Source organism: Acomys russatus, chromosome 29 (assembly GCF_903995435.1).
Source record: "Acomys russatus chromosome 29, mAcoRus1.1, whole genome shotgun sequence".
NCBI lineage: Eukaryota > Metazoa > Chordata > Mammalia > Rodentia > Muridae > Acomys > Acomys russatus.
Genome location: NC_067165.1, coordinates 35,570,435 through 35,594,838, shown reverse-complemented (window position 1 = coordinate 35,594,838; position 24,404 = coordinate 35,570,435). Strand labels below are relative to the sequence as shown.

General features: G+C 49.6%; 1 protein-coding gene across 4 annotated transcripts; it reads left to right on the top strand.

Annotated features, from left to right (window-relative positions):
* Positions 1 to 565: 565 nt before the first annotated feature.
* Szrd1 (SUZ RNA binding domain containing 1) lies at positions 566 to 24,087 on the top strand. 4 transcript variants are annotated; one of them, XM_051171333.1, is made up of 4 exons: positions 566 to 673; positions 18,243 to 18,292; positions 19,859 to 20,113; positions 22,665 to 24,087. In XM_051171333.1, exons 1-4 carry the CDS (start codon positions 623 to 625, stop codon positions 22,765 to 22,767), a joined length of 459 nt encoding a protein of 152 aa, XP_051027290.1. In that variant the 5' UTR covers positions 566 to 622; the 3' UTR covers positions 22,768 to 24,087. The 4 variants fall into 4 exon arrangements, with proteins under 4 accessions (XP_051027290.1, XP_051027291.1, XP_051027289.1 ...); XM_051171334.1 differs by having other exon boundaries at positions 574 to 673; positions 19,862 to 20,113; XM_051171332.1 differs by lacking the exon at positions 566 to 673 and adding an exon at positions 7,178 to 7,265 and having other exon boundaries at positions 19,862 to 20,113.
* The last annotated feature ends 317 nt before the right edge of the window (positions 24,088 to 24,404 follow it).

Here is a 24,404-nt window from a genome sequence, read left to right as displayed (position 1 = left end):
ATTAAAGCTGTGAACCATCACTGGCCCCCACACTGACCCCGTATGAGACCATGCCCCGCGCATGAGAGACATTTTTATTTTATTTTATTTTGGTTTTTGAGACAGGGTTTCCTGTGTGTAGCCTCTGCTGGCCTAGACTCGCTTTGTAGACGTTTTTGTAGACATGAGAGACATTTTTAATTCTTTGTTTAAGTATAGCAATGTTTCCAGGGTGTTGTAGAAGAAAACACATAATCTGTAGCTTAGAAAAACTTAGGCTCACTTTTTTTTTTTTAGATTTAAATTTTGAAAAAAAAAATGTTTTTTCAGCAATTCCTCCTGAAGATAGTTCCAAAATACACAGTTCCCGAACTGAAGCAGGTACCGGTAACTTGAACTTTTTCTCATCCAGTGAAAGAGCTTAAGTTTTGACCTCAAGAAAGATGGAAGCTATCTGACTTCCTTGCCCTCTTCCAAGATGGCAGACCTGGCTCGCTCAGGGCCTGGTCCACAGCCTCTTCCGGGCTGGGTGAGGGGCGTGGTCCATTGAGGAAAGCCCTGCGTGCCTCCGCCCGCGACCCAGGCGCGCTTCAAGGCGCAGGCGCGGGGAGGGGTTGGGGGAGGAGGGAAAGCGGCGAGTAAGATGGAAGATGAGGAGGTCGCTGAGAGCTGGGAGGAGGCGGCAGACAGCGGGGTAAGGAGGAGCCGCGGCCTCGCGGCAGGGCCGGGCGGACCTGGCGGGAGCGAAGCCTCGGGAGAGCGGGTCTGGGGATAGTTTTCCCAAAGGGAGGGTCTCCCACACCGGACCGAAGGTGGAAGAGAGGCCCTCAGTCCCGGAGCGCCGTGAAGGCCTCTTAAAGGGGCCGCGTTCCATTTCTCCTTCCACCTTTGCCGGGTACCTCTCCGCCCCGCGGTGTGCGCGTCGCTCAGGACGCCCCACCTTCTACCCTGGGCGACTCTCTCTTGTCCCCGCGCCCCAGGGACCATTTTAAAGTACTTGTGCTCTGTCTGATGAGGGAGGGGCTCGGGCGGCGTGCCTGGCTCTAAGGAAGAGCAGGAAGAGGCCCCGAGACTGCAGGGAGCAAGCAACCATGTGTCCTCTGGGACCATTCGGCGCTGGGCCGAAGTCCCCCGCCACAGTGTGCCTTCCGCCGCTGTGAACGAGCCTTGGGTTTTTCTTTATCTTTCCTTTTTCCTCTTTCAGTTTTACTCCGAATGCCCGAGGCAGTCGGGTCTCCCGGGGATTTCAGCAGAGCTCCTCTTAAACTCAGCAAGCATACACTCTTCCCCGGGACCCACCCAAAGATCTGGGCAGTGGGAAGGATCTCGGGTGCATGTTCGTCCGGGTGCAAGGAAGGGAAGAGGGATGTCATTTTTAAGGTAGCCTCATGTCCGCGAGAAGGGCAGATTACCGATCGGTAATGATGTGGGAGTATTTGCTTGCCTCCAAAAGTTAGGAAAAGGAAACAAAAAATCTCAAATGGGAACTCGCCTACTAGATTCGTGATAAATGTGGTAATTTCAGAGTTTGAGGTTCGACGGTAACCCTCATGAAGAAGGAAATGTCTCTTTGGTGAACCATGTGTCCCCGCCTGTGCTGGGCAGGGCTCCGGTGGGTGACATCCTCCTCAAAAGCTTATGTTGGGGAGCCATACACCAGGGTAGAAGTGGAGCTGGGTCTGTCTGCCCCTGGCGCTTCTGACCAGCGCAGCAGTGGTGTATCTTAACAGGAATGTTGAGACTTGGCTTCGAAGTTTTTTTCCCCCGCTGGTTCAGCATTTCTCGAATGATTGGTGATGTTTTTCCACTTAGCATTAACGAGCATTTGAAGGAATGCTTGGCTCAGAGGTTATCTGGTAGAGTTTGTAAGGTAATTTCCAGCTTGACTCAAGAAAGTAAAAGGATTTTTGCTTGTTTGGTTTAGTTTTGGTTTTTTTTTTTTTTTTTTTTGAGGCATGGTCTCTCTATGTAGCTCTTTATCTGTCCCAGAACTCACCATGTAGACTAGGCTGACCTCGAACTTGCAAAGATCTGCCTGCCTCTACCTCCTGGGTGGTGGGATTAAACGATGCACCACCATACCAGAAAATAAGATTTTTTGTAGAGAGCAACAGGTGTCGTTTGAGTATTTATTCATTCCTTCAATGTTTTTGAATTTGTGCCGTGTTTTAGGAAGTGTGTGTAATAATAGTAACTTCTGCCAGAAAATGCACAATTTCTGGTAGGGGCTTTTATGGCCTGCCACTAGAAGTTGAATCACCCAGACACCCCTTATGTCACCCCCTGAATAAAAAACGAAAAAGAGAAAACATAATTATTCTGTTTATTTTTATTTATTTTTTGTTTTTGTTTTTTATGAAAAGACAGGGTTTCAGAATTCTGGTTTTGTTTTGTTTTTAAATATTTTATTTAATTTTAATCTATGTGCATTAGTGTGAAAGTTTCAGATCTCAGAGTTACAGACAGTTGTGAGCTGCCATGTGGGTGCTGGGAATTGAACCTGGGTCTTTTGGAAGAGCAGGCAGTGCTCTTAACCTCTGAGCCATCTCTCCAGCCCCATTGTTTTGGTTTTTCAAGACAGGGTTTCTCTGTGTAGCTGGATGTCCTGGGCTTGCCTTGTAGACCAGGCTGGCTTTGAACTCACAGCAATCTCCCTGTCTCTGCCTCCTGAGTGCTGGGATTAAATGGCCAGAATTCTCGTTTTTACAGGTTTCATGTAGTCAGGCTATCCTAGAATTTGCTGGTCTGGAACTTGGAAAGATCTGCCTGCTTCGGCTTCCTGAGTGGAATGCTGGAATTAAAGGCATGCACCACCACTCCCAGCTTTTTTCTTTTTTAAGATTTATTTTTACTTGAGAAAGTGAGAGTCTGCAAATCTCTGCACATGCATGTATAGGTGCTTGTAGATGCGAGAAGTCACAGGATTCCCTCCAGCTGGAGTTACAGACGCTCGTGAGCCCTTTGATGGGAGTGCTGGGAATGAAACCTAGTTATCTGCTAGAACAGCGGGCACCTCGTAACCACTGAACCGTCTCTCCAGTGCTGGCCTTCATTATTAATGTTTTCTTTGTGTTTTTGAGACAGCGTCTTAGTTCCTGTCCTTTCATTGTGAACAGACACCCCATGACCAAGGCAATACCTATAAAAGAAAGGCACCATGGCAGGGAGCCTGGTGGCAGGCAGCTAGAGAACAAGACAGTGGGGCCTCATGTGAGCTTTTGAAACCTCAAAGGCCACATCTAAACCTTCTCAAAACAGTCTCCCAAACTGGGGATCAAGCATTCAGACATAGGAGTCTGTGGGAGCTGTTCTTGTTTAAAGCACCACATAAGTTTGTGTAGCTCTGGCTGGCCTGGAATTCCCTTCTTGAGTGTCTTTGGAGTACCCAGTGTACCCAGTGTGTCCTGCTGTTCCACTGACAAAGGGCAGACTTGAATAAACACCTCAGGTGCTTTGTCTCCAGGGTGCTGCTCATCTGTGGTCGCTTCCCTCCTGTACAGGTGTTCCTTGTCTGTTTCAGAGAGTTTACAGCCACGAACCATCTGAAGACAATTCAGAAGAAATGCTTCTTTAAAAACGTGCCTGGTGGGCATGTGAAAAGTAGACGGAGTCACTGTTGATTCAGACCTTATTGATAGGGGTGCCTTGTGCATGTTAAGCACAGGCCCTACCTCAACGTACACCGTCGCCCTTGCTTCAGACTTTGAATTGTGTCCTTTATCTTCAGCAAATCTCAAATGGCAATGAGAGCAGTTTGTAATTGGAAGACATCTTCCTGCCCCAGAAAGTAGAACAGCAACTGGTTTTTCCAGAGGGAGTTTCTCTGTGTAGCCCTGGCTGTCCTAGAACTCACGTAGTAGACCAGGCTGCCCTCAAACTCCTAGAGACCCACCTGTCTTTTCTGAGATTAAAGGCGTGCGTGCATCACCACACTCAGCCTTGGTTCTGGTGGTTTAAAGCTAGTTTATACAGGCCAGTTGTTTGCACAAAAGAAATGCACAGATTATGGCCGATCCTCTGAACCACCTCAACTAGAAAAAGCTGGGTGACCCAGGAAGCTAGGTTGCTGGCCACAAAGCTTTGCAACCTCTCATTTCCCAATCTCCCTAAAGTTTCCTTTGCAACTTTTTTTTGGGGGGTTGTATTTTTGTTTTTGTTTTTCAAGACAGGGTTTCTCTGTGTAGCCTCGGCTGTCCTGGACTCACTTTGTAGACCAGGCTGGCCTCAAACTCACATTGATCTTCCTGTTTCTGCCTCCCTAGTCCTGGGATTAAAGGCGTGCACCACATCGCTGGGCCTTTGGAACTTTTTTGGAAACTTTTTTTCTTTCTCAAATTAGGCAGCCAATGGGAAGAAAATGTAAGTTTTTTCACATTTATTTATTGCCTTTGTGCGTTGTGGGGGGGTCAAAGGACTCGTATGTGGAGGTCAGAGAGCAGCTCTGAAGAGCTGGTTCTCCTACCACATGGGTTCCCAGGATTGCATCCAGCATCAATGCCCAACCATTGCACAAGCTCCTTTTTAAAAGCAGAGTTTTGTGAAGCCCAGGCTAACCTTAAACTCAGATCCTCCTGCCTCTAGGATCATAATTATGTCCTCCACATCAGGCCCTCCCCCCACTTCCATATTGCCTGTACCAGGAATGGAACCCAGGGCTTCATGTGCCAGGGAAGGGCTCTACTGCTGAGCTCATTTCCAAGCCCAAGAAAATGCCTTGTGCAAGTTAAAGGATAACTACGTAACTGGTCTTCTGCATTGAGAATTCAAGTGTGTGTTTACTTTCTACCCATGTGAGCCAGTCATCCGGACATTGCCCCATCAGTGACGCTTGGTGCTATGAAAGCCTCTAAGAAAGCGTCCATAATCATATATCTCAATGTGTGCCAGGCACTGGGGCCCGCGTCCAGTGAAAGAGTCAGAGGAACAGCAACACTGTGCGTAGGAGTGCACGTGGGGGTGCCAGAGAAGGTCTTGTGTTAGGAGATTATGTCTGCATGAGCTTTGAAAGACCAGGAGCCCAGAATAGTGGTGCACACCTGTAATGCCAAGGCTCAGGAAGCTAAGGCAGAAGGATCATGAGTTTAAGGCCAGCCTGCGCAACATGGGGAGACTGTCTCAGGAAAAAAAAGAGGAACTGTAAAAGAAAATTTGAGAGTTGAGCTGAGTGGAGCCGTGTTGTCTGGCCGCTGGGCAGGTGGTGGTGTGGCCAGTGCACACATGGATGAGGCCGTGTGGGGAGAGCAAGCATTTCCTCCTGGCTGGAGACACTGAGGTTGGCAGGGCTCAGTGGAAAAAGATGGAGCCAGAGAGGTTTGCAGGGGCGCTTTGAACTTGCTTCTGGGAGCTGCAGCTTTGTCCTTAAAGCAGTGGAAAGCTTTAAATAGCTGCCTCCCTCCTTTAGCAGAGGCAAGACTGTTGGATTTTCATTTAAGAGATTAAATCTTTGCCTTTTCCTAGGAGTGGCCGTATTCTGTAAGGTGTGGCCACTGTCATTTTGGAATGTGTGCAGTTAACTATGTAGTGGGCACAAAACAACAGATGAGTTAGCTTGGGGCTTCTGTGGTGCCCCAGTAAAGAGGACAGTTAACATCTGTGGTGTCAGACCATACACACTCAGCTCCGCCAAGCCTGAGGCCCCAGCAGTTTCTCATCTTTAGGGGAAGTCTGAGTCCTAGGACCTGCAGTGTTCTCTAAAGGTTTTTTGGTGTTTTGTTTTTTAATTTTGTTTTTTCAGAGATTTGGCCAGTCAGACATGATGGCTATAAGGTGGCTGTCACTGACCTCTGGAAAGAGATCTGCTTTCCTGTGGCTTCAGAGAAAGAAGGATAATGAGCTTTTGAGTGGCGGCTCCAGGTTTTTCCCACTGGGCTACGTGAGGGCCCTATTGTCAGCATGCTCTGTGTGCTGGAGGGAGCTGCCATGGTTGCAGTGGTCTGCGGCCTTGCTTTTCCTTCTGCAGGAGAGAATCGTGTCTCTAAAGCTGTTGGTGAAATCCTGCAAGAGAATATCGCTATTGTGGAGATGTAGTGACCCAGACATGTTCTTGGGGCCAGCCCTCTTAATAGTCCTCTCCCCTAGAGGGCCTTGGCCACCCTCAGTGAGCATCTGTCCCACAAAGCACAGAGTGTTTTCTGAACACCTTCCTCACTGGCAGAGGTTATTTTTCTCCTGTCAAGACAGCAACTGGCTTGTTGGTTTCTAGGGAGGAGGTTGAGTTTTAAATACCTTACCTGGTTGTGGCCAAAGCAACATTGTTTCTATTTATTTCTTTTTTTATTATTTTATTTATTATTTCTTTTTGTGGTAGGAGGAGTTGAACCTGGAGTACCACTGAGCTTACAGCCGCACCCTCTGCTTTTGTTCTTGGGTGGTGGGGTGGTTGCTGTGGCTGTAGCTCAGGAAGAGTAGCACCTGGCATGCCATCAGAAGCATGGAGATTTCATCACAGAAACAGTTTTAGCTCTGTTAGCCTCTGACACACAGCTTCCTAACATCTTGTTCTTGCAGACTGTTGATCGAAACATTAAGAAACCAATTGCCACATAAATTAGCAATAAATCCCAGCAGTGGTTTGTATGTACGTTATCTTGTCCCTGGTGCCGGGACGTCCCCTCTTAACTAGGCAGTAAGTCACTCTGTTCCCAAAAGACTAATAAATGGTAGCAGTAGAGACCTTGATGCTGGGGTCATTTGTATGAGAGTGTGGAGAGGTCAGGATTGTCGCTCTCTGTGGACCCCAGAGTCAGGTTCCCAGCTCATGACTGGGCCTCCCTGGCTTCCAAAACGTTGGTGATCCTCCAGCTGTTGGTTCTGCTTTTCTGTTGCCTGTTTGCAGGGATTGCTGGTGAGCAGGCACCCTGATCTATAAGCCCTTTCTGGAAGGGCTTGTGAGACTGTAGAGTGAGCCCTCACTGCAGTCAGTCTCACTGCACCTTTATGTTCACTGTCACCCACCTCCAGGGTGGAGATGGATCCATCCCTGCTCCCCTTGGGGTTGGCCTGGTGCTCAGTGTATTCAGATGCTGAATTCTGTGCCTCAGATCTGGTTGCAGTCTGCATGTGGGTATTGTCAGGATCATTGATCATTGCTTCTCAATTACCTCTGATTGGTTAGTAAAGAAGCCAAGCAGCCTGTGGTTGGGTGAGAGAGGGCAGGGAGGCTGGACTTCCGATCCAGGGAGAGGTCTCAGGTAGGGACCATGAGGCAGAGAGGAGAGAAGGAAGGAGAGGGCCATGAGGACTGCCCTGATGGAGCAGAAGCAGCCCAGGCGGGACCAATGTGGCAAGTAATTTGGGGTGTGTGGCTGGGAAGTAGCCGGACTAGCATAGAGGGTTAGCATAGATGGTAATCTGCCCAGCTCTAGAGCTTTAAGGCTTGTTGGATCAATCTAATAGTCTCTGTGTCAGTTATTTGGGAGCAAGAGCAGGTGATTGAAAAGGCTCCCCTAAAAAAAGAAAGAAAGAAAGGACTCCCCTAAATTATACTTTCTTTTGTTTGTTTTTGTTTTTTGTTTTTTCGAGACAGGGTTTCTCTGTGTAGCCTTGGCTGTCCTGGACTCCCTTTGTAGACCAGGCTGGCCTTGACTTCACAGTGATCTGCCTGCCTCTGCCTCCCGAGTGCTGGGATTAAAGTCGTGCACCACCATGCCTGGCACTTACACTTTATTTCAACATTTATTGCCCATGGTGGTAGGCATGTAATCCCTATTTAGACAGAAATCCAAGCCCAACAACAGATTGGAGTATTAGATCAAGGCTGAGAGCTGGGACAAACAGAGCCCCTACTAACTAATACTTAATTCTTCGTCCTCCCTTATTCCTCTGCTCAAGGAAAGGAAATTGTGAGGGCAGTTCCAGCCCCTGTTGATCCTGAGCCTTGTTCTAGTTGTTTACATTTGCTTGTCACCAGCTAATAGCCTGGTAAAGTGCTTCAGCATGCTTTGTTGTTTGTTCTTTGAAGTTCTCACCTGGCCTTGGCCTGCTTCTGTAAAAGGGGTGAGCTGAAATGTTCCCCTAACCCTGAGTCTAGGAGACTGAGTCCTGAGGAGCCAGCACACTTTACCACCCAGAACAGTGCTGCCAGTGAGGGGCTGGCTGCTTGAAATCTCGAACTAAACATTTTGTTTTGTTTCACTATGTAGCCCAGGTGGACCTTGAACAGGTGATCACTCTGCCTCAGCCTGCTTTCATCTGGCTTGAAGTAACTTTTTAAGCACTTGGGCAGGTGAAAAAGACGTTCCAAGTATTTTTTTTGCTCAGGATTGAATTATTGGGTTTGAGTGCCTTCACTTGGGTCCTGGCTGCGCTCCTCTCCTCTCGAGTCCATTCTTTGTGTGTCTTGTGACCCATCTGTGCTCTCTGCCTGCTGAATGCCACCAATTGATTCCAACTGGACTTGATTAAAAGCACCTTTGAGTGGCCATATAAAAGTGGAGGTGTTGCCATAGTAACTGATTCTTCCCCTGAAGCCTGCCCACCTGAGAGTTTCTTGGGGAGAAGTGGCTTAGGTCTCCATTAGGAAGAATGGCTTCCTTGATCTTTTTCTTCTCAGTCTGGCCACAGGAGCTACTTAGCCTGGGGTTTTGTGCCAGGTCTGATTCTGGCTGTCTTTCTTTCTCCTTCATTCCCATTCGGAAAACTGAGTTGATAGATTTGACCTGGGGGCTGGAGAGTAAAGGCGATGAGCTGGAGGGAGTCACTGCTGTCCAGACCCTGAGAGTCAGCCTGAGGGCTCACAAGTCCTAAGGCTGCCCAAGGCGGCTCCTGCTTGCTGTCTCTGAGGACTACTGTACTGTACTGTACTGTACTGTACTGTTCTTCGAGAGTTGTGTTGCTCAGGGCTGTGTGAAAACTAAACTGGTAAAACAATTTTAAAAAGGAAAGAAAAAGAAAGAGGGGGAAAAAAAAACCAAAAAACCTCAAAGTGGAGTGCTGTAGACTTTGCCCTGTTTTATTTGCCCTGCAAGGATTCCCTCCCACCCTGAGACTGGTGAAATGTCCAAAGCCAAACATTCCATTGTGTCAGGTCTGCAACTCACAGTTTCTGAAGCCCTCTCTGCTGGGGTCCTTCTAAATTGGCTGGGTCTGGTTGAAGAGCTATTGCCTTTTGTAGCCACCTGGTTGGCCATGAAGTCACCTGCCTTTCCCCCACCCCCTATCCCCCTTCCCAATTTTTTGAGACAGCGTTTCTCTGTGTAGCCTTGACTGTCCTGGACTCACTTTGTAGACCAGGCTGGCCTTGAACTCAGAGATCCGCCTGCCTCTGCCTCCTGAGTGCTGGGATTAAAGGTGTGTGCCACCCTCCTGCCCTTTCTTAGGAAACCTGGGCTCATTCTTACCGGAGCGGGGTGTAAAGGCTGCTAGTTGTGTGTCCTTTGTCAAGTCACCAGTGTGCAGCAGGGCTGATTATACCTGTGTTTGTGGCAGGGATTGGAAATGGTGCCCCGCAAATGTGCCACATTAGAGACTGTAGATCCTGCTGTCCCCCAAGGAAGACATACACACAAGTCTACACACACCATGCCTAGCTTGTGTTCTGCCTCTGAGCTGCACCCCCAGCTGACCTTCGCTCCAGTTTGAGTGTTTGTAGACACTGACAAATCCAGTTGAGATCTGGCTCCAGTCCATACTAGAACTGTGGTTGTGATGTAACCTCTCAGAATTGGTTCTTTTCCATCTGTAAAATTGGGTCAGATCTAAAATTGCTCCATTAGGACTGTTAACAGATTGGCGTGTTGGGCATTGTTTTAGGCTCTTGGGTCAAGTGAGAAGCCTCTGCTCGCAAAGCTGTTCGTGAGACCGGCAGCATACGCTTTATATGGAGAATAATGGGAAAGGCAGATGGATGTAGGGGTATTGGAAGCATCAATGACTGGGGCATATAAACCCAGGTCTGAGGACAAAGGTCATAGAAGAAGTGCTATAAGTTCAGTTCAGGTGGATCTCTTGGGGTCAGTCTGGTCTCCGTAGCAAGTTCCAGGACAGCCAGGTCAATGCAGAGACACTGTCTCAAAAAAACAAAACCAAAAATATCAGAACAGAAGAGTATCAGAGCAGAGTTGGGTGCAGGAAGAGTTGTGCAAACCTACCAGGGCATTCCAGGCAGGGAACGGTGAGTGCAAGGGTCTGGGGCTGGATTGGAATTGCTCTGTCTGAGGAACAGTGGAAACGAGTGTGGTGGCTAAATGGGCAGAAAAAGAAGTGGCCTATGAGGTCAGAGGCACTGAGGAGCCAGGTTTGGTGGAGACATTTGGTTTAAGGCATTCAACCTTGCGCTAGAAGCCATGGTCAGTTTTAAGTCTGGCCCTGGCTGCTGTGGGGCTGGCAGTTGGAAAGGGGCTGCTGGTGATTTGGACCACTACTGTGAGGAAAGGGCAGGATGTATTTGGGGAGCTGTTGAAGTGACCTGTAAACGGGACATCAGACTCTCCCCCCTGAGCTCTTGCAAGTCCGTGTTGCTGTGATAGTAGATGAAGGAGGCTTGGATGGGCCCAGAGTCTTAGTTGATTCGTCCTAGAGTGGGGGAGTCCATCTGGCACCTAAGTATCTGTGTGTAAAGCTGTGGGCCTAGATGAGGTATGGCCAGGTGTGGTGGCACATGTCTGTAGCAATCTCAGCACTTGGGAGACTGAGGCAGGGGATTACCCTGATTTTGAGATCTGCCTGGCCCACAGGCAAGGCCCTATCTCAGAAAGAAACCTACCCAAGGTCAGTGAGATGGCTCTGTGGTTGAAGCACCTTCTGCCAAGCTTTGCAAACTGAGCTCGATCCCCAGGACCCACATAGTATAATGTGAAAACCTCTAACCTCCACGTGTGTAAGATAAACAATTAAAAGAAAGAGAGGCACAGGCCTTATTAATCCCAGCACTTGGAAGGCAGAGGCAGGCAGATCTCTTGAGTTTGAGGCCAGCCTGATCTACAAAGTAAGTCTAGGATAGCCAGGGCTGTTACCCAGAAAAACGCTTTCTAAAACAAGCAAGCAAGCAAAAAGATAGAAGATGCCAACACCAAGGTGGGTGTAGCAGAGGGGTTTAAACTTTGGGGCTTTCAGCCTTCAAAGGTCAGCAGGGTGAAGACAGGATCTGTAGAGAGGTATACGGGCCAAGAAACAGCTCTTCAGGAAGAAGCTGTGGGCAGTTGAGTGTGTTGGGAGGCCAAGAGATTGAGTGTTGACTCTGTTTCTTAGCAATTAAACTTTATTATGCAACCCAACTAGCTTATACAAGAAGGAAAAAGGTTAAAGGGACGAAAGAGTGAACCTTCCGGTAGCCGTTCCACGGGACGGATCCTTAGGTGTCTCTCTGGCCGGCGTGCTGATCCAGCTTGTCCACTGCCCCTGCACGCTCTCCCTGCCGCCGACTTTGTTATTCTCTCTTCCCCAACTCCTTCAGTCACGTGGGAAGGACCGGCTCCTTCTCCCGGTGAGAGTCCATTAGAAAGACAATAGTCCAGGTGGGGTTCCCAGGTCTGCTTCCTGAATTCCAGGCCCAGGATGACTCCACTCAGTCTGTCACAAGGTATTCATGGGGTGCCCCAAGGGTAAAGCCCGCCAAGACTGCTCCCACCTGTGACAAAGCTTACTCCTTCCCACAATTGAGAGTTTAGAATATTTTTGTTTGTTTGTTTTTGTTTTGTTTTTGAGACAGGCTGTCTTGGACTCACTTTGTAGACCAGACTGGCCTTGAACTCACAGCAATCCACCTGCTTCTCCCTAGTGCTGGGATTAAAGGTGTGTGCCACCACACTCACGCTCGGCCCTGAGGGCTCAGAAGCTTATGAGTCTGGCAGCTGTGGGCTCTTTGGCAATTTTGATGAGCTCGACTGGGTGGGATTCAGGCTTGATGGAAGCCAGGTGGTGAGTGTGTCTCAGCAGGGCCTGTGCCAGCATCGGGTAACTAGGAAAGTGCTGCTTGATTTTAGGCTGATAACTGGGGCCTCCCTGGGGATGGTCTACCTCAGTAAACAATGCCCTTACCTCTTGTTCTAGTGTTAGACTGTAAAGCCTTGTTAAGAGGACAATGCCTGTGAGCCACAGTGCTATATTCTTTTGTTGTTTTTGTTTTTTTGAGACAGAGTTTCTCAGTGTAACAGCCCTAGCTGTCCTGACTCACTTGTAGATCAGATTGGCCTCAAACTCACAGAGATCTGTCTGCCTCTGCCTCCCAAGCACAGAGCTACATTTATTTATTTATTTTATTTTTGGTGTTTTGAGACAGAGTCTCTATTGTATTTCTCTACCTATCCTGTTAATTACACCAGGCTGGCCTTGCAATTCACAGGGATCCACCTGCCTCTGCCTCCTGAGTGCTGGGATCAAAGATGTATGGTGCTGTACCTGGTGTTTACTTAGTTTATGTATACAATGTTCTGCCTGCACATGCACCTGCACACCAGAAGAGGGCACCAGATCTCACTATAGATGGTTGTGAGCCACTATGTGGGTGCTAAATTGAATTCAGGACCTTAGAAGAGCAGTCAGTATTCTTAACCTCTGAGCCATTGCTCCAGCCCTTCCTTATTTATTTAAAATTTGGGACATGCTTACCATATAAACCTAGAACTTGGTATATAGGCCAGGCTGGCCTCAGACTTACAGAGATCCAGCCACCACACCCAGCCTGCTGTTTTACATTTTACTCAGTGTATCAAGAGTGATAATGTCCCATCATGCAATTCATGGAGCTAGAGAGATGGCCCAGTGGTTAAGAGCACTTGTTGCTCTTGTAGAGATCCTAGGGTCAGTTCCCAGGACCTGTGGGGTGCCTCACAATAGTCTGTGACTCCAGCTCCATGGAGTCTGATGCTCTTTTCTGGCCTCCACAGGTACCAGGCCCAAGATGGTAGATACATACATGCAGGTACTGATACATGTGAAATAGAATAAGTAAAGTTTGATTTTTTTTTTTTTTTTTTAACCATTCAAAGATTATAACTACTTTTTGTTTTGTTTTGTTTTGCTTTTCGAGACAGGGTTTCTCTGTATAGCCTTGGCCATCCGGGACTCACTTTGTAGACCAGGCTGGCCTCGAACTCACAGCGATCCGCCTGCCTCTGCCTCCCGAGTGCTGGGATTAAAGGCGTGCGCCACCACCGCCCGGCTTAACTACGTTATGTTACACTCTGAATTAAGTGGGAAATCTGGTGTACATTTGGCACTTAATAGTGACCTCAGTGTGTGCCCCCTCCCCAGCTTGAGAGGTGCACAGCTAGAGCTGAGTGCAGACACCCTGGGGGCTGAATATGCCTCACTGGGAGGGGGGTTTCGGGGACCTTTCCTGACAGGTGAGACAGACTTGTCCCTTTAGGAGGCAAGGTGTCCCTTCTCTCTTTCCCTTTGTTAATCTCTTGGAAGGCATCCTCTTCCTCCCTGGGCCTTGTGTCCCTTGTTTTATCCTGTCTAAGTTCCTTGCAGCCCATGACAGGCTCGCTCTCCATGCACTGCTCTTGCCACACAACACCCAGCGTCTATGGTTTGCTCCTGTTTCCCACTGCCGGGCTCTGCTCACCAGCACAGCTGGCCTGCTCACCTCTAGGCCCCAGGTCTGGGGACATCTGCTTTGCAGCAGCTTTTCCACAAATGGTGCTCTGCAGCTCTCTCCCTCCTTAGGGAAGCAGAATGGACGTGGAAGACACTGACAAAGCCTAGACTTTCTCAGGGACTTGGGGCCAGATCCTGTGCCCTGTGGTGACCCACTTAATTAAAGTGGAATGTTTTCCCTCAGTGTGGGAGTAACAAAGAAGGGGGGGATGTTTTGTGAGAAATGGAATGGAAAACAAGCTTATCCAAATCTGTCCTGAAAGGCAAATAGAGGACCGGAGGCCTCAGCCCCTTAGAGTGTCCCTCTCTATCTCTCTGTCCCCTACAGTATGCCTTTGACTTTTTGTGGTGTGCTTTAACTTAGCCCATATATAGTTTGACTTTTTTTCTTCCTTCCTTCCTTCTTTCCTTCCTTCCTTCCTTCCTTCCTTCCTTTCTCTCTCTCTCTTTTTTGAATTTGGGGTGCTAGAGTTTGGTGTTCCCCCAAAGATGGAGCTGCCAGAGGAAGTAAACTGAGCAGGGACAGTGGACCCAGCCAGTGTGAGACAGTGTCTCTGCTGCTTGCCTACGAGTAACCCTGCAGGACTGGGTGCAGCACAGGCACAGAGACAGGCCCTGCTCTGTGGTTTGTGTATGTAGACTAGAGATGGCCTTTACAGGCACCAGAACCTTCTCTCTGACTTTTTTTTTCTGTTATAGATCAGACTTTGTTGTTGCAAGTTGGTTCTTCCTCACAAAGTTGTTGCTCTTCTTTTGGGATTGAGTCCCACCTGTAGCCCATGCTGGCTTCAGATTGAAAGTCTCACTGCCTCGGGCTCTCAAATGCTGGAGTACAGCCGTAAGCCGTCATACTCATCTTTCTTTATGAATGCTTTCGCTTTGTCCCTTAAGTGAGATTGAGGACCTCAGGAAGAGCCAGAATCCTGCCCAGGTGTGGGAACCATAAGGCACTGTGGCCAGGAACACAGCTCTGCTGGGTTGTAACACAGGCCACCCTAACTAGGCACATGGGAACTAGTGTCTGTTGTGGGCCTGGAACTAGCTACATAGACTAGGCTGGCCTAGAGCACACAGAGGTGACACCAAGCCAGCTCTGTTGTTTCTTCTTGATACCTCTCCCCACATATACTCTTTCCTAGCCCTGATCAGTTTGGAGACGTGGCTTCCTGTCCACCCAGCTGTGGAACATACTAACTCTGGAAGCTCAAGATGATCATTTCCTGAGAAAAAGCTGGAAACTGACAAAGACAGGTAGATGTTACCTAAGAAAAGTTACTTACTGACTAGGGTGCCAATAAAAAGGGAATACTTCCTAATCTAGAGCCAAAACTTCCTTGGAAGCAGCTCACGGGACCGTTAAGGGCTAGGTTGGCTACAGTAGAGACCAGAGAGGTCCTCAAGCTCTGTGGTGGGATGAGATAGCTCACCATCCCTCTTGGCAGGGGTGAGGAGCATGGCTCTGGGGAGCTGGCAACAGCAGTTCAAGCCTCAGAAAGGCCAAGCCACCCCCTACCCCTCACCCTTGTAGAGTTACTGGGGAGTATTTGGCATACTCACTGTGTCTCTGAGCATGGCTGGTTTGATTCTGCCCCTCAGGGCTTCACTACCCCCAGATGAACTGATGAATATTTCCTGAGCTTTCCCCTCTAAGCAAGGACAGCTGTGGCAGTGCTGGCTGCCTGCTGCTCTTCACACTGAGGCCCCAGATAGTCTGGGTTTCTCTCCTGTCTTTCCTCCTTCCTTTCCCTTCCTCACCTTACTCTTTTTCATCCTGAACCTTTGAATGCTGCTTCTTCTTTGTCTTCTTCTGTGGCAGGGTAGGGAGGGGTATTGGGATTTGTATGTCTGGTTTTTTTCATGATTTATTTATTTATTTTATGTGTTTGAGTGTTTTGTCTGCTTCTATGTGTGCACACCAGAATAGAGCATTGATTGGATCCCATGGGGCTCTAGTTATAGATGGTTGTGAGCTGCCATGTGGGTGATGGGACTTGAATCCAGGATTTGGAAGAGCAGCCAGAGCCCTTAGTCACTGAGCCATTTCCCCATTAATTTATTTACTTACTTAGCGTTTTGAGACAGGGTTTCTCTGTGTAGTCCAATACACACACACATACACACACACTTCTTTTGAAGATTTATTTTATTATTTGTGTGTGTACCTGTGTACAAATATGTACACATGCATGCAGATGCCCATAGAGGCCAAAAGAGGGCTTCAGATCCCCGGTGCTCGAGTTTCAGGCGATTGTAAACCACCTGATGTGGATACCAGAACTCAGGGCTTCTGTAAGAGCAGCAAGCACTCTGTTTTGTTTTGGTTTTTGGTTTTTTTTTTCGAGGCAGGGTTTCTCTGTGTAGCCTTGGCTGTCCTGTACTTGCTTTGTAGACCAGGCTGGCCTCGAACTCACAGTGATGCCTCTGCCTCCCAAGTACTGGAATTAAAGGTGTATGCCACCACTGCCTGGCCTACAGCAGGCACTCTTAACTACCAAGCAGCCTGGTACTAATATTTTGAGGTCTTGCCCAGCCCAGACTGGCTGGAAACTGTGGCAATTCATTCTTGTCCTCCCAAGTGCTAGAACTACAGCAGTGTGCCACCATGTCTGGCCAACCTCTTTATGAGTGCACAGTGTATGTGTGGCGATGTGCTCACCTGGGTATGTAAATTTGGAGGCTAGTGGTTGACTTTCTTATCAATCTCTTTTTTTTTTTTTTTTTTTTTTTTTTGAGACAGGGTCTGTAAACCTGGAGTTCACCATAACAGCTAGACTAGTTGACCAGCAAGCCCCTGGGTCCTGACCATCTCTGCCCCCAGGACTGTGGTATAGGCACTGTGTAGGCTGCATTCTTCTAGATTTGTTCTGCCTTCTGAAGTCTTTTGCTTTGTCTGTAAATGAAATTAGGGCCCTGAGGAAGAGGCAGAATTGCGTCCTGCTTCAGCCTCTACACCCTGGTACAGCTTGTGCTTATTGGGTTTGACAGATGATCTTTTACATGGATTTGGACCCAGAGAAAGGAATCCACTTCACTTACCAGAGCACAGTGTCATCTTCTGTCGCCAAAGACTTCTCCAGGAGAGGGCACAGCACCCCCAGATGATCCTCAGCCACCCATGCAGTGTTTATGTCCCCTTCTGTCCTGTCGGTGTCCACTTAGAGCAGTGTTAGCTTCAGGGTTTGTTGCTGTAGCCATGGAGGTTGGTGACAGCATCAAGGCTCTGGGTATCTTTATTTAAAACAAGAAAGAAGGTACTTTTGCCCTTGTTTGAGGCCAGAGTCTCCAAACTGCTGCTTCCCTTTGTGTGACATAGCAGTGTAGGCCCATGTGGCCTCTGGAGGAGACCTGTTAGGGTGGCACGCATGGCCATTTGCATACACTGCTGGCCCCCTCCTGAGAAAGTGTCATTGTAGCTGCGGTTTGGAATACTTTGCAGCTGCTGGCCTTTAAACTCCTTATCCCTCGGCTCCCACTTCCTTGAACTCCTTACCCTCTATCCCCCACTTTCTTGACTCCTTATCCCCCCAGCCTCCTTTCCTAATGCTGGCATTGTGGGTATATGCCAAGACGCCTGGCTTTCTTGTGTCTCAGAAACGGTCCCTGGCTGGACACCATTGACTTTGGAACTGCTCCTCACTGAGGGCTGCCCTGTATTTCAGAGCACTTAGCAGTAGCCCAGTTGCACCCAGTAGCAGCTCCCTCCTCACGCTCCACTGTAGTCTGAACCAAAAAGGTCCTAACCTTGCCAGATCTCCCCCTCAGGCAAAACCAGTGCCTGAGAGCCACTTCTCAGAGGAACACTTGCTGAGTCCACAGTCCCTGCCCTCCAGGAGCTAGCTGGTCTGGTCCTCAGAGTGAGGGACAGCATGGAGCTTGGAGTTGAGCCTCAGCTCTGTGCATGCCCCTACGCCACATGCAGGTGTCTGGAGTTTCTGGTGCTAGCGCGGTACAGCGGGTGGGCCTAGGCTGAGATTCTGCAGCGGCAGGAGTGGGGGGCCTAACTGTGTTGGCTCACCTTCTCACCTGCTGTCCCCAGGCTTGCTCTTAACCTTTGCAACAGTGGTGGCTTGGTGCTGATAATCAGTTCTTGTGCGAACTCTTCCCTCTGATTTGCCTTCAGATTGCCTGGGTCCGCTGTGGAGACAGACAGCAGGCTTCTCTTTACTCTTTCCCTAACTGCTGGCCACAGAAAGCTCATGTGTCAGTAAAACTAGATTATGAACTAACTGACACACAAGGCCGTGAGGGATGTAAAAGGGAGATTAACCCCCAAGGGATCAGAGACTCTGCAGGAGAGGAGGCGACTGGGTATGCAGGGGCTGAGCACTGTCCACTCAGTCCTGCTCTGGTGCAAACCAGGAATGGTGGCTTAGAGGGCTGGGAAGGAAGGGCTCAGGTGCAGCCCTCGAGTCGGGGAAGGACTTGTTAGAGATGTGTTGAGAAGGTTGGAGTGACTCTGAAGGACAGAACAGGCAGCTGGCTGCAAGCTGTGCAAAAACCTAGCCTAAATGACGAGCTCCAGAACTATTGCTGTGGTCACGGGGCTGAGGGGAAATGGACCTGCAGAGGGAGTCAGGTCCCCAAACCTTAGCTCTTAGTTGAAGGACATAGGGTCATGTCCCTGGCTAGAGAGAGGACACTGCCCTTAGCTCAGAAGAAATAGAGACTTAAGGTTTTGTTTGAGAGAGTTTTTTTCCACTTTTATATACATTTTTTTCCTCTAGGAAATAGACAGACGGTTGGAAAAAAAACTGAAGATCACACAAAAGGAGAGGTAAGGCTGCTGTCTGGCGTGAGGGCTCATGCTCTCTGCCACTGGAGAGCTGGGCAGGCAGTGTTCTCCAGCTGGCTGGTAGTGCTAGAAGGTTAGGCTCCTGGGCAGCTAGCTCCTCCCTCCCAGTAGGCGACCAGGACACCGGATTGAGGCTTTGGGATAAGGCTCGGTGTTGCAGCTATCTCCAGGGTCCCTGGTGAGGTCATCTGATGGAAAGAGAGAAGGTGACAAGTTACAGGGTTTGGGTTTAGGTGTGGCTGCTCTCTGGTAGCTGAGGTGTGTGGTAGTTGTTTCTCCATCTGGGTCTCGATGTTCTTTGTGACATGAAAAGCTTAGACAGATGATTTCTCTGTGACCTTGGAGACTTGGCAGTTTAGGGTATTATGGAAGGAGAGTCTAGGAAATGCTTGAGAGACCTTTAAGGATTGCTTTCTCACCAACATGCAGCATGGGACATGGGTTTCAGAGTGGATGACTTTGGGACAAGCAACAGAGAGTAGAACCTGTTACATTCACTTCCCCAGGGGATTCTGGGAGTCCCTTACCCCACACTGGCTTTCTAGGCTCCCTGCTGTTGTGATCAGACTGCTGGCTCCTTACTCTTCCCAGGAGCTGCTCCCCATGGTCTCAGGCCCCTTTCCAAACTATCCCTACCCACCCAGGACCCTTGCACCTGACCCAGAGCACGCAACTTCCACCCTTCACCCTCCCTGACAGTCTAGGCTCTGCAAATGTCTTAGTGTTGAGAGCAAGAGCTGGTCAGCAGGTCTGGGACAGCCCTGGTGGCTGGTGTAGGTGCTCACCCTGCTGTGCTCCCATTCTCACCTGTGGCTTCTGTTTCTTTCCTCCCTGTATTGTTGATCCTCTTTGTGTTTGGGGACTTTCACCTCTGCTTGTGGCCGTCTGGCATTGATGTGCACATCCACTGGCCTTGGACAATGCTTCTCTTTTGAGCATTGCCAAGCACTGTTTCTATGACCGGCCTTCGCCCCAGCCCCGCCGCTGCCCAACAGCAGAGAGCCCTGGCAAGGAAACTTCTCTGCTCAGAGGCTCTCGTGTAGAGGTGACTTGCTGGTCTGCTGCTGCCTGTCTCTGAGAGGCACAGGCCACTTGCCAGAAGGCAGAAAATTTGGTAAATCCTGTCTTGTTTGTTGCCAGGTAGGGTGACATAGCAGGTGCCTGTGTATTGGCTTTATTTTGAGCACATGCTGTGGGAGACATGGGCTCACCAGCCTCCCACACTCTGGTCTGTGTAGGAAGCCTGGGTCTTCATCGGAGTCGTTGAATTTTGGGTGTGGTCAGGTGGTGCTTTCTGGGCCTGTTTTGCCCCAGGACCACAGGTTGTCGAGCTGGCCCTTCATGGTTAGGTCTGTGGAGCAGTTCTGTGCCCTGCAGATCTGTTGGCAAGGCTGCTGTCCTGCTTGAGGCATGGGAGTGCAGTTGTCCGGTCATGGGCCAGGTGAATAGTAAGTAGGAAGGGAGAAGACAGTGATGAGGGGAGTGTGGGGCTTGGATGGGTCTTCTGGTCACTATGGGATTTGTGAAGCTGTGTTTGCTCTTTGTCAGCAGGAAATCCAAATCTCCTCCCAAAGTGCCCATTGTGATTCAAGACGATAGCCTCCCCACGGGCCCCCCTCCACAGATCCGCATCCTCAAGAGGCCCACCAGCAACGGTGTGGTCAGCAGCCCCAACTCCACCAGCAGGCCAGCCCTTCCTGTCAAGTCCCTAGCACAGCGGGAGGCAGAGTACGCAGAGGCCCGGAGGCGGATCCTGGGCAGTGCCAGCCCTGAGGAGGAGCAGGAGAAGCCCATCCTCGACAGGTGAGTGTAGGTGCCAGCAGTGGCAGGGGAGGTAGAACCAGCCTGTACCTGCTGCTGGGTAACCTTCTGTGGGTCCTCAGCTTGAGAAGCAGATCCACGAGCCACTAGCGGAGCTTTCTGCCATCTAGGGGTGCTGTCAGGTGTAAGTTTAGCGGCTGCACAGAGGTGCGAGGATGGGCCTTGAGTCAGGCTCCATCAGCTGCATGTGCTATAGCTATTTACCCTGAGGCCTTATCTCAGGAGTAGGGTAGGGGGCATTCTGCCTTGCCAGCCAGCATGGAGTGCCAACTTACCAGTGAGCAAATCAAATGGCCATACGGTGCTGAGTTCTGTCCACAACCCAAGCAAAGCACAGTATTATTCCCAGGCTCTCCAGCAGCCCTGTGTGAGGTTTTGATGATTTTTATATTTTCGCCTTTTTTTTCAATTACAAAAAAAAATTTTTTTTAGATTGCATTATGTGGGTTACTTTCTGATGACATAGGTTTTTTGGTTATTTATTTGTTATGTATACAGTACTCTGCCTGCATGTACACCTGCAGGCCAGAAGAGGGCATCAGATCTCATCATAGATGGTTGTGAGCCACCATGTAGTAGTTGGGAATTGAACTCAGGACCTTTGGAAGAGCAGACAGTGCTCTTAACCTCTGAGCCATCTCTCCAGCCCTTTTTGTTTGAGTTTTGTTTTGTTTTGTTTTCCCTCTGAGACAGGGTTTCTCTGTGTATCACTGACTGTCCTGGACTTAAATTGTAGACCAGGCTGGTCTTGAACTCGGAGATCTGCCTGCCTCTGCCTTCCAAGTGCTGGGTTTAAAGGTGTGCACTGCCACGCCTGGCAACATAGTAATTGTTAAACATTTGGAGCTGGGCAGCTCTGGTACCCACCAGTGGACTCTGAGAGTTTCAGCCTAGCCTGGTCTACAGAACAGAATGACTTGTCCAGGACTGCACAGAAAAACCCCAAATCAAACAGAAAAGTCCGCCACCTACCTTTGGGTGCTGGAGCCATGGCTCACTAGAGTGCACACAGCACAGTCACGAGGACCTGAGTCTAGGTCCCCAGCACCTGGGCACAGGCTGCTGAGATGGCTGCCAAGCCTGATGACAGTGGAGAGAAACAGTCCCTGCAATCTGTCCTCTGACCTCTGTGCTCTGCAGTGCACATGCTCACACATGCACATACACACCATAACTTAAATTTTCTTCCCCCCCCCCCCCTTTTTTTTTTTTTTTTTTTTTTTTTTTTTTTTTTTTTTTTTGGTTTTTCGAGACAGGGTCTCTCTGTGTAGCCTTGGCCATCCTGGACTCACTTTGTAGACCAGGCTGGCCTCGAACTCACAGCGATCCGCCTGCCTCTGCCTCCCGAGTGCTGGGATTAAAGGCGTGCGCCACCACGCCCGGCTTGTTCTGGTTTTCTTAAACAGGGTTTTTCTGTATAATCCTGGCTGTCCTGGACTCCCTTTGTAGACCAGGCTGGCCTTGAACTCACAATGATCTGCTTGCCTCTGCCTCCCAAGTGCTGGGATTAAAGGCATGCACCACCACACACAGCTGAAAAAGAATTTTTTTTTCCCCCAGACAAGGTTTCACTGTGTAGCCTTGGCTGTCTTGGACTTGCTTTGTAGACCAGGCTGGCCTTAACTCACAGAGATCCGCCAGATGGCTCAGAGCTTAAGAGCACTGGCTGCTCTTCCAGAGGTCCTGAGTTCAGTTCCCAGCACCCATTCTGTTTTCTTCTCTTAGTCTGCACGTTGTGGCGTGGGGAAAGTCCATTCCCTTCTGCCCTTCTTTAGTCCTGGTGTCAGTGGCTAGCCTTGTGGTTTGCAGGGAAGCAGGAGGCAGGCAGGTGGGTGCCAGCTCACTCCTGAACGGTCTGTGTTAGTTGTTCTGTGGAACAGTTGCCGCCTGTGGCCGCTTCTCCCTCCATAGGACAGGTGTACACGCTCCTGTGCTTACAGATAAGTGACGGCAAGCAAAAAGGGGGATGCTGTAATTGCTGGAAGTTAAGATGGACCATAGACCATTCTCTCCTTCCCACAGGGAGCTGCCAAAGTGGAACGTGCCCCTAGTCTGCTTGCTAAAGAGTAGGCTCAGTAGCTCAGGTTGGCTGGTAACCCCAACCTCAACCATGTTTTTTTGTTGTTTTTGTTGTTTTTGGTGGTTGTTGTTTTTAAGATTCAGAGCTGGGAGGTGGCTCTGTTGGTAAGACGCCCGCAGCACAAGCATGAGGACCCCAGTTTGAATCCCTAGCACCCACATAAAAGCCCAGCAAGGCTACAGATGACTGTCACCCTGGCACTGGGCAGGGCAGAGAGGGTGTGGGTACCTAGAGCTCATTGGCCAGCTAACCTAGCCAATTGGTGAGTTCCGGGTTCAGTGAGAGGCCATGTCTTGAAAAATAAGGCAGAGAACAATAGAGGATGACACCTAATAGTCCCTGGCACACACACGCACCCAGGCAGACATGTCTCCACACTCAACAAACACGGCATACGCAAAAGAATTTAGGCATCTTTTAGATCCTCAAGGCCTTCCTTTGATCTTCCCTTAGGCCAACCAGGATCTCCCAGCCCGAAGACAGCAGGCAGCCCAGTAATGTGATCAGACAGCCTTTGGGTCCTGACGGGTCACAAGGCTTCAAACAGCGCAGATAAATGTGGACAAGAAAGGATGCCACCGCCACCGCCACCATCGCCTCCTGGATTGTCTGCCATGGGTTGCACTGCCGTGGCAGATGTCTGGACTTGAGCAGAGGGAACGACCTGACTTACTTGCACTGTGATCCCCCTTGCTCCGCCCACTGTGACCTTGAACCCCATGCACTGTGACCTCTGCCTTTCCCCCTTCCCTCTGTGATTGGTGTGTTGACAAGGGCTGTCCCAAGTCAATAGAAAGGGAAAGGGTGGGGACTAGGGGAGGATTGGGGGAACCTACCAAGGACTCAGAGTAGAGGGTCAGACAGTGCCATTTGGCCACTTGGGGTAAAGCCAGTGCCAGCAATAACAGTTTATCATGCTCATTAATTTGGGATTTCAAACACAAATGAGAACTCCCCCCACCCACCCCAAGTGCATGTCGCCATCACTTAAAAGTAAGTTCCATTGAAAATATCCTTTCCTTTTTTTTTTTTCTTCCTATTTTTGTTTATACAAATACCTGATTTGCAAGAAAAAGTGCATGGAAGAGGTTTTAGCAGTTTAATGAATTTTTAATTGAGAAAGGGTAGTTTGGTAGTCACTTAAAGATGTTTCTAGGGAATTTGCTAGAAACGTTAACCAATAGGATTTTTGAAAGCTTAGCTTCTGTATTCCTACTGCCGCCCAGAAAGGGGGCTGGGCTTGGGAGCCCCCCCATAGATGAGCATCTGTGCCTATATTGCCTTCCTCCAGATAAGTCCCAGTTAAGTTGCCTAGAGATAGCTCTGAGAGCCTGGGGGAGGGTGCCAACCCCACCTTAGTCTTGTGGGAGATGGGGAAAGTGGCAGGCTTCCCTTCCCATACCCCTCAGGGTGGCTCTCTACCAGTCAGCTTTGCTGCTTCTAGGGGAGGGCAAGGAGGACTCTGGGCTCAGAAAGGCAGCGGTGACACTTGTCCAGTGTTTGCTGTCTGCACGAGCCCAGGAGAGAGTCTGGCTTTAGAACTCCAGGCCTGTGCCTGGTGTGGTCAGAAGGTCGATAGGCCTGTCCCTTCCAGCAAGACTGGAGTACTTAAGGATCTGTGGCATGCCACGTGTGTTGATGGTCCTGGCTCAGAAACTGAAAACTGGTACATTTCCTGGGTGAAATGAGTACCGTAGTAGAGCAGTTGGAGAAGAGTTGGGAAAAGAAAAACTTTGCATTGCAAAGGCAGATGGCTGATAGGCTCCTCAAAGGCCTCGGATGCCCATTCCCTTCTCAGAGTGAGGCTGGCATGAAGGCCATTTTTGTCCCCAAGCCTGAGATTTGCTTTGGGTCTTGATGGGAGAGGCTTGAGAAGACAGACAGCTGTGTACCACCGGGTGCTCTCAGGCCTCGTAGTCTCTCTTCCCATGAGTGCACTTAGCCTTATCCCTTGGCCAGCCTGGTGGCCTCCCCTCTCCTGACCAGCACTCAGGTCTGGGAGTGGGTGGTGTGAGATTATTAGGGCAGCCATGGCAGCCAAGGTGTTGAGTTTGAGCTGAGGTTTGCAGGATCACAGAGGTTCCCCTGGTTACACCCTATAGCAATGGCCTACATCCTCTCCGCCTTAGCCAGAGGCTCTTCCTCAGCCCTAGTCCTGCCTGAAACCAGAGGCCGACTGTAAGCAAGCTGGCA

What these genes read in the sequence shown, in the direction of transcription:
- Szrd1 (XM_051171331.1), top strand. Translation starts at nt 7,179, where the DNA reads ATGAGGCAGAGAGGAGAGAAGGAAGGAGAGGGCCATGAGGACTGCCCT. An exon ending in AAGATCACACAAAAGGAGAG is followed by an intron (nt 18,293 to 19,858) that starts GTAAGGCTGCTG and finishes GCTCTTTGTCAG; the next exon opens with CAGGAAATCCAAATCTCCTC. An exon ending in GAGAAGCCCATCCTCGACAG is followed by an intron (nt 20,114 to 22,664) that starts GTGAGTGTAGGT and finishes ATCTTCCCTTAG; the next exon opens with GCCAACCAGGATCTCCCAGC.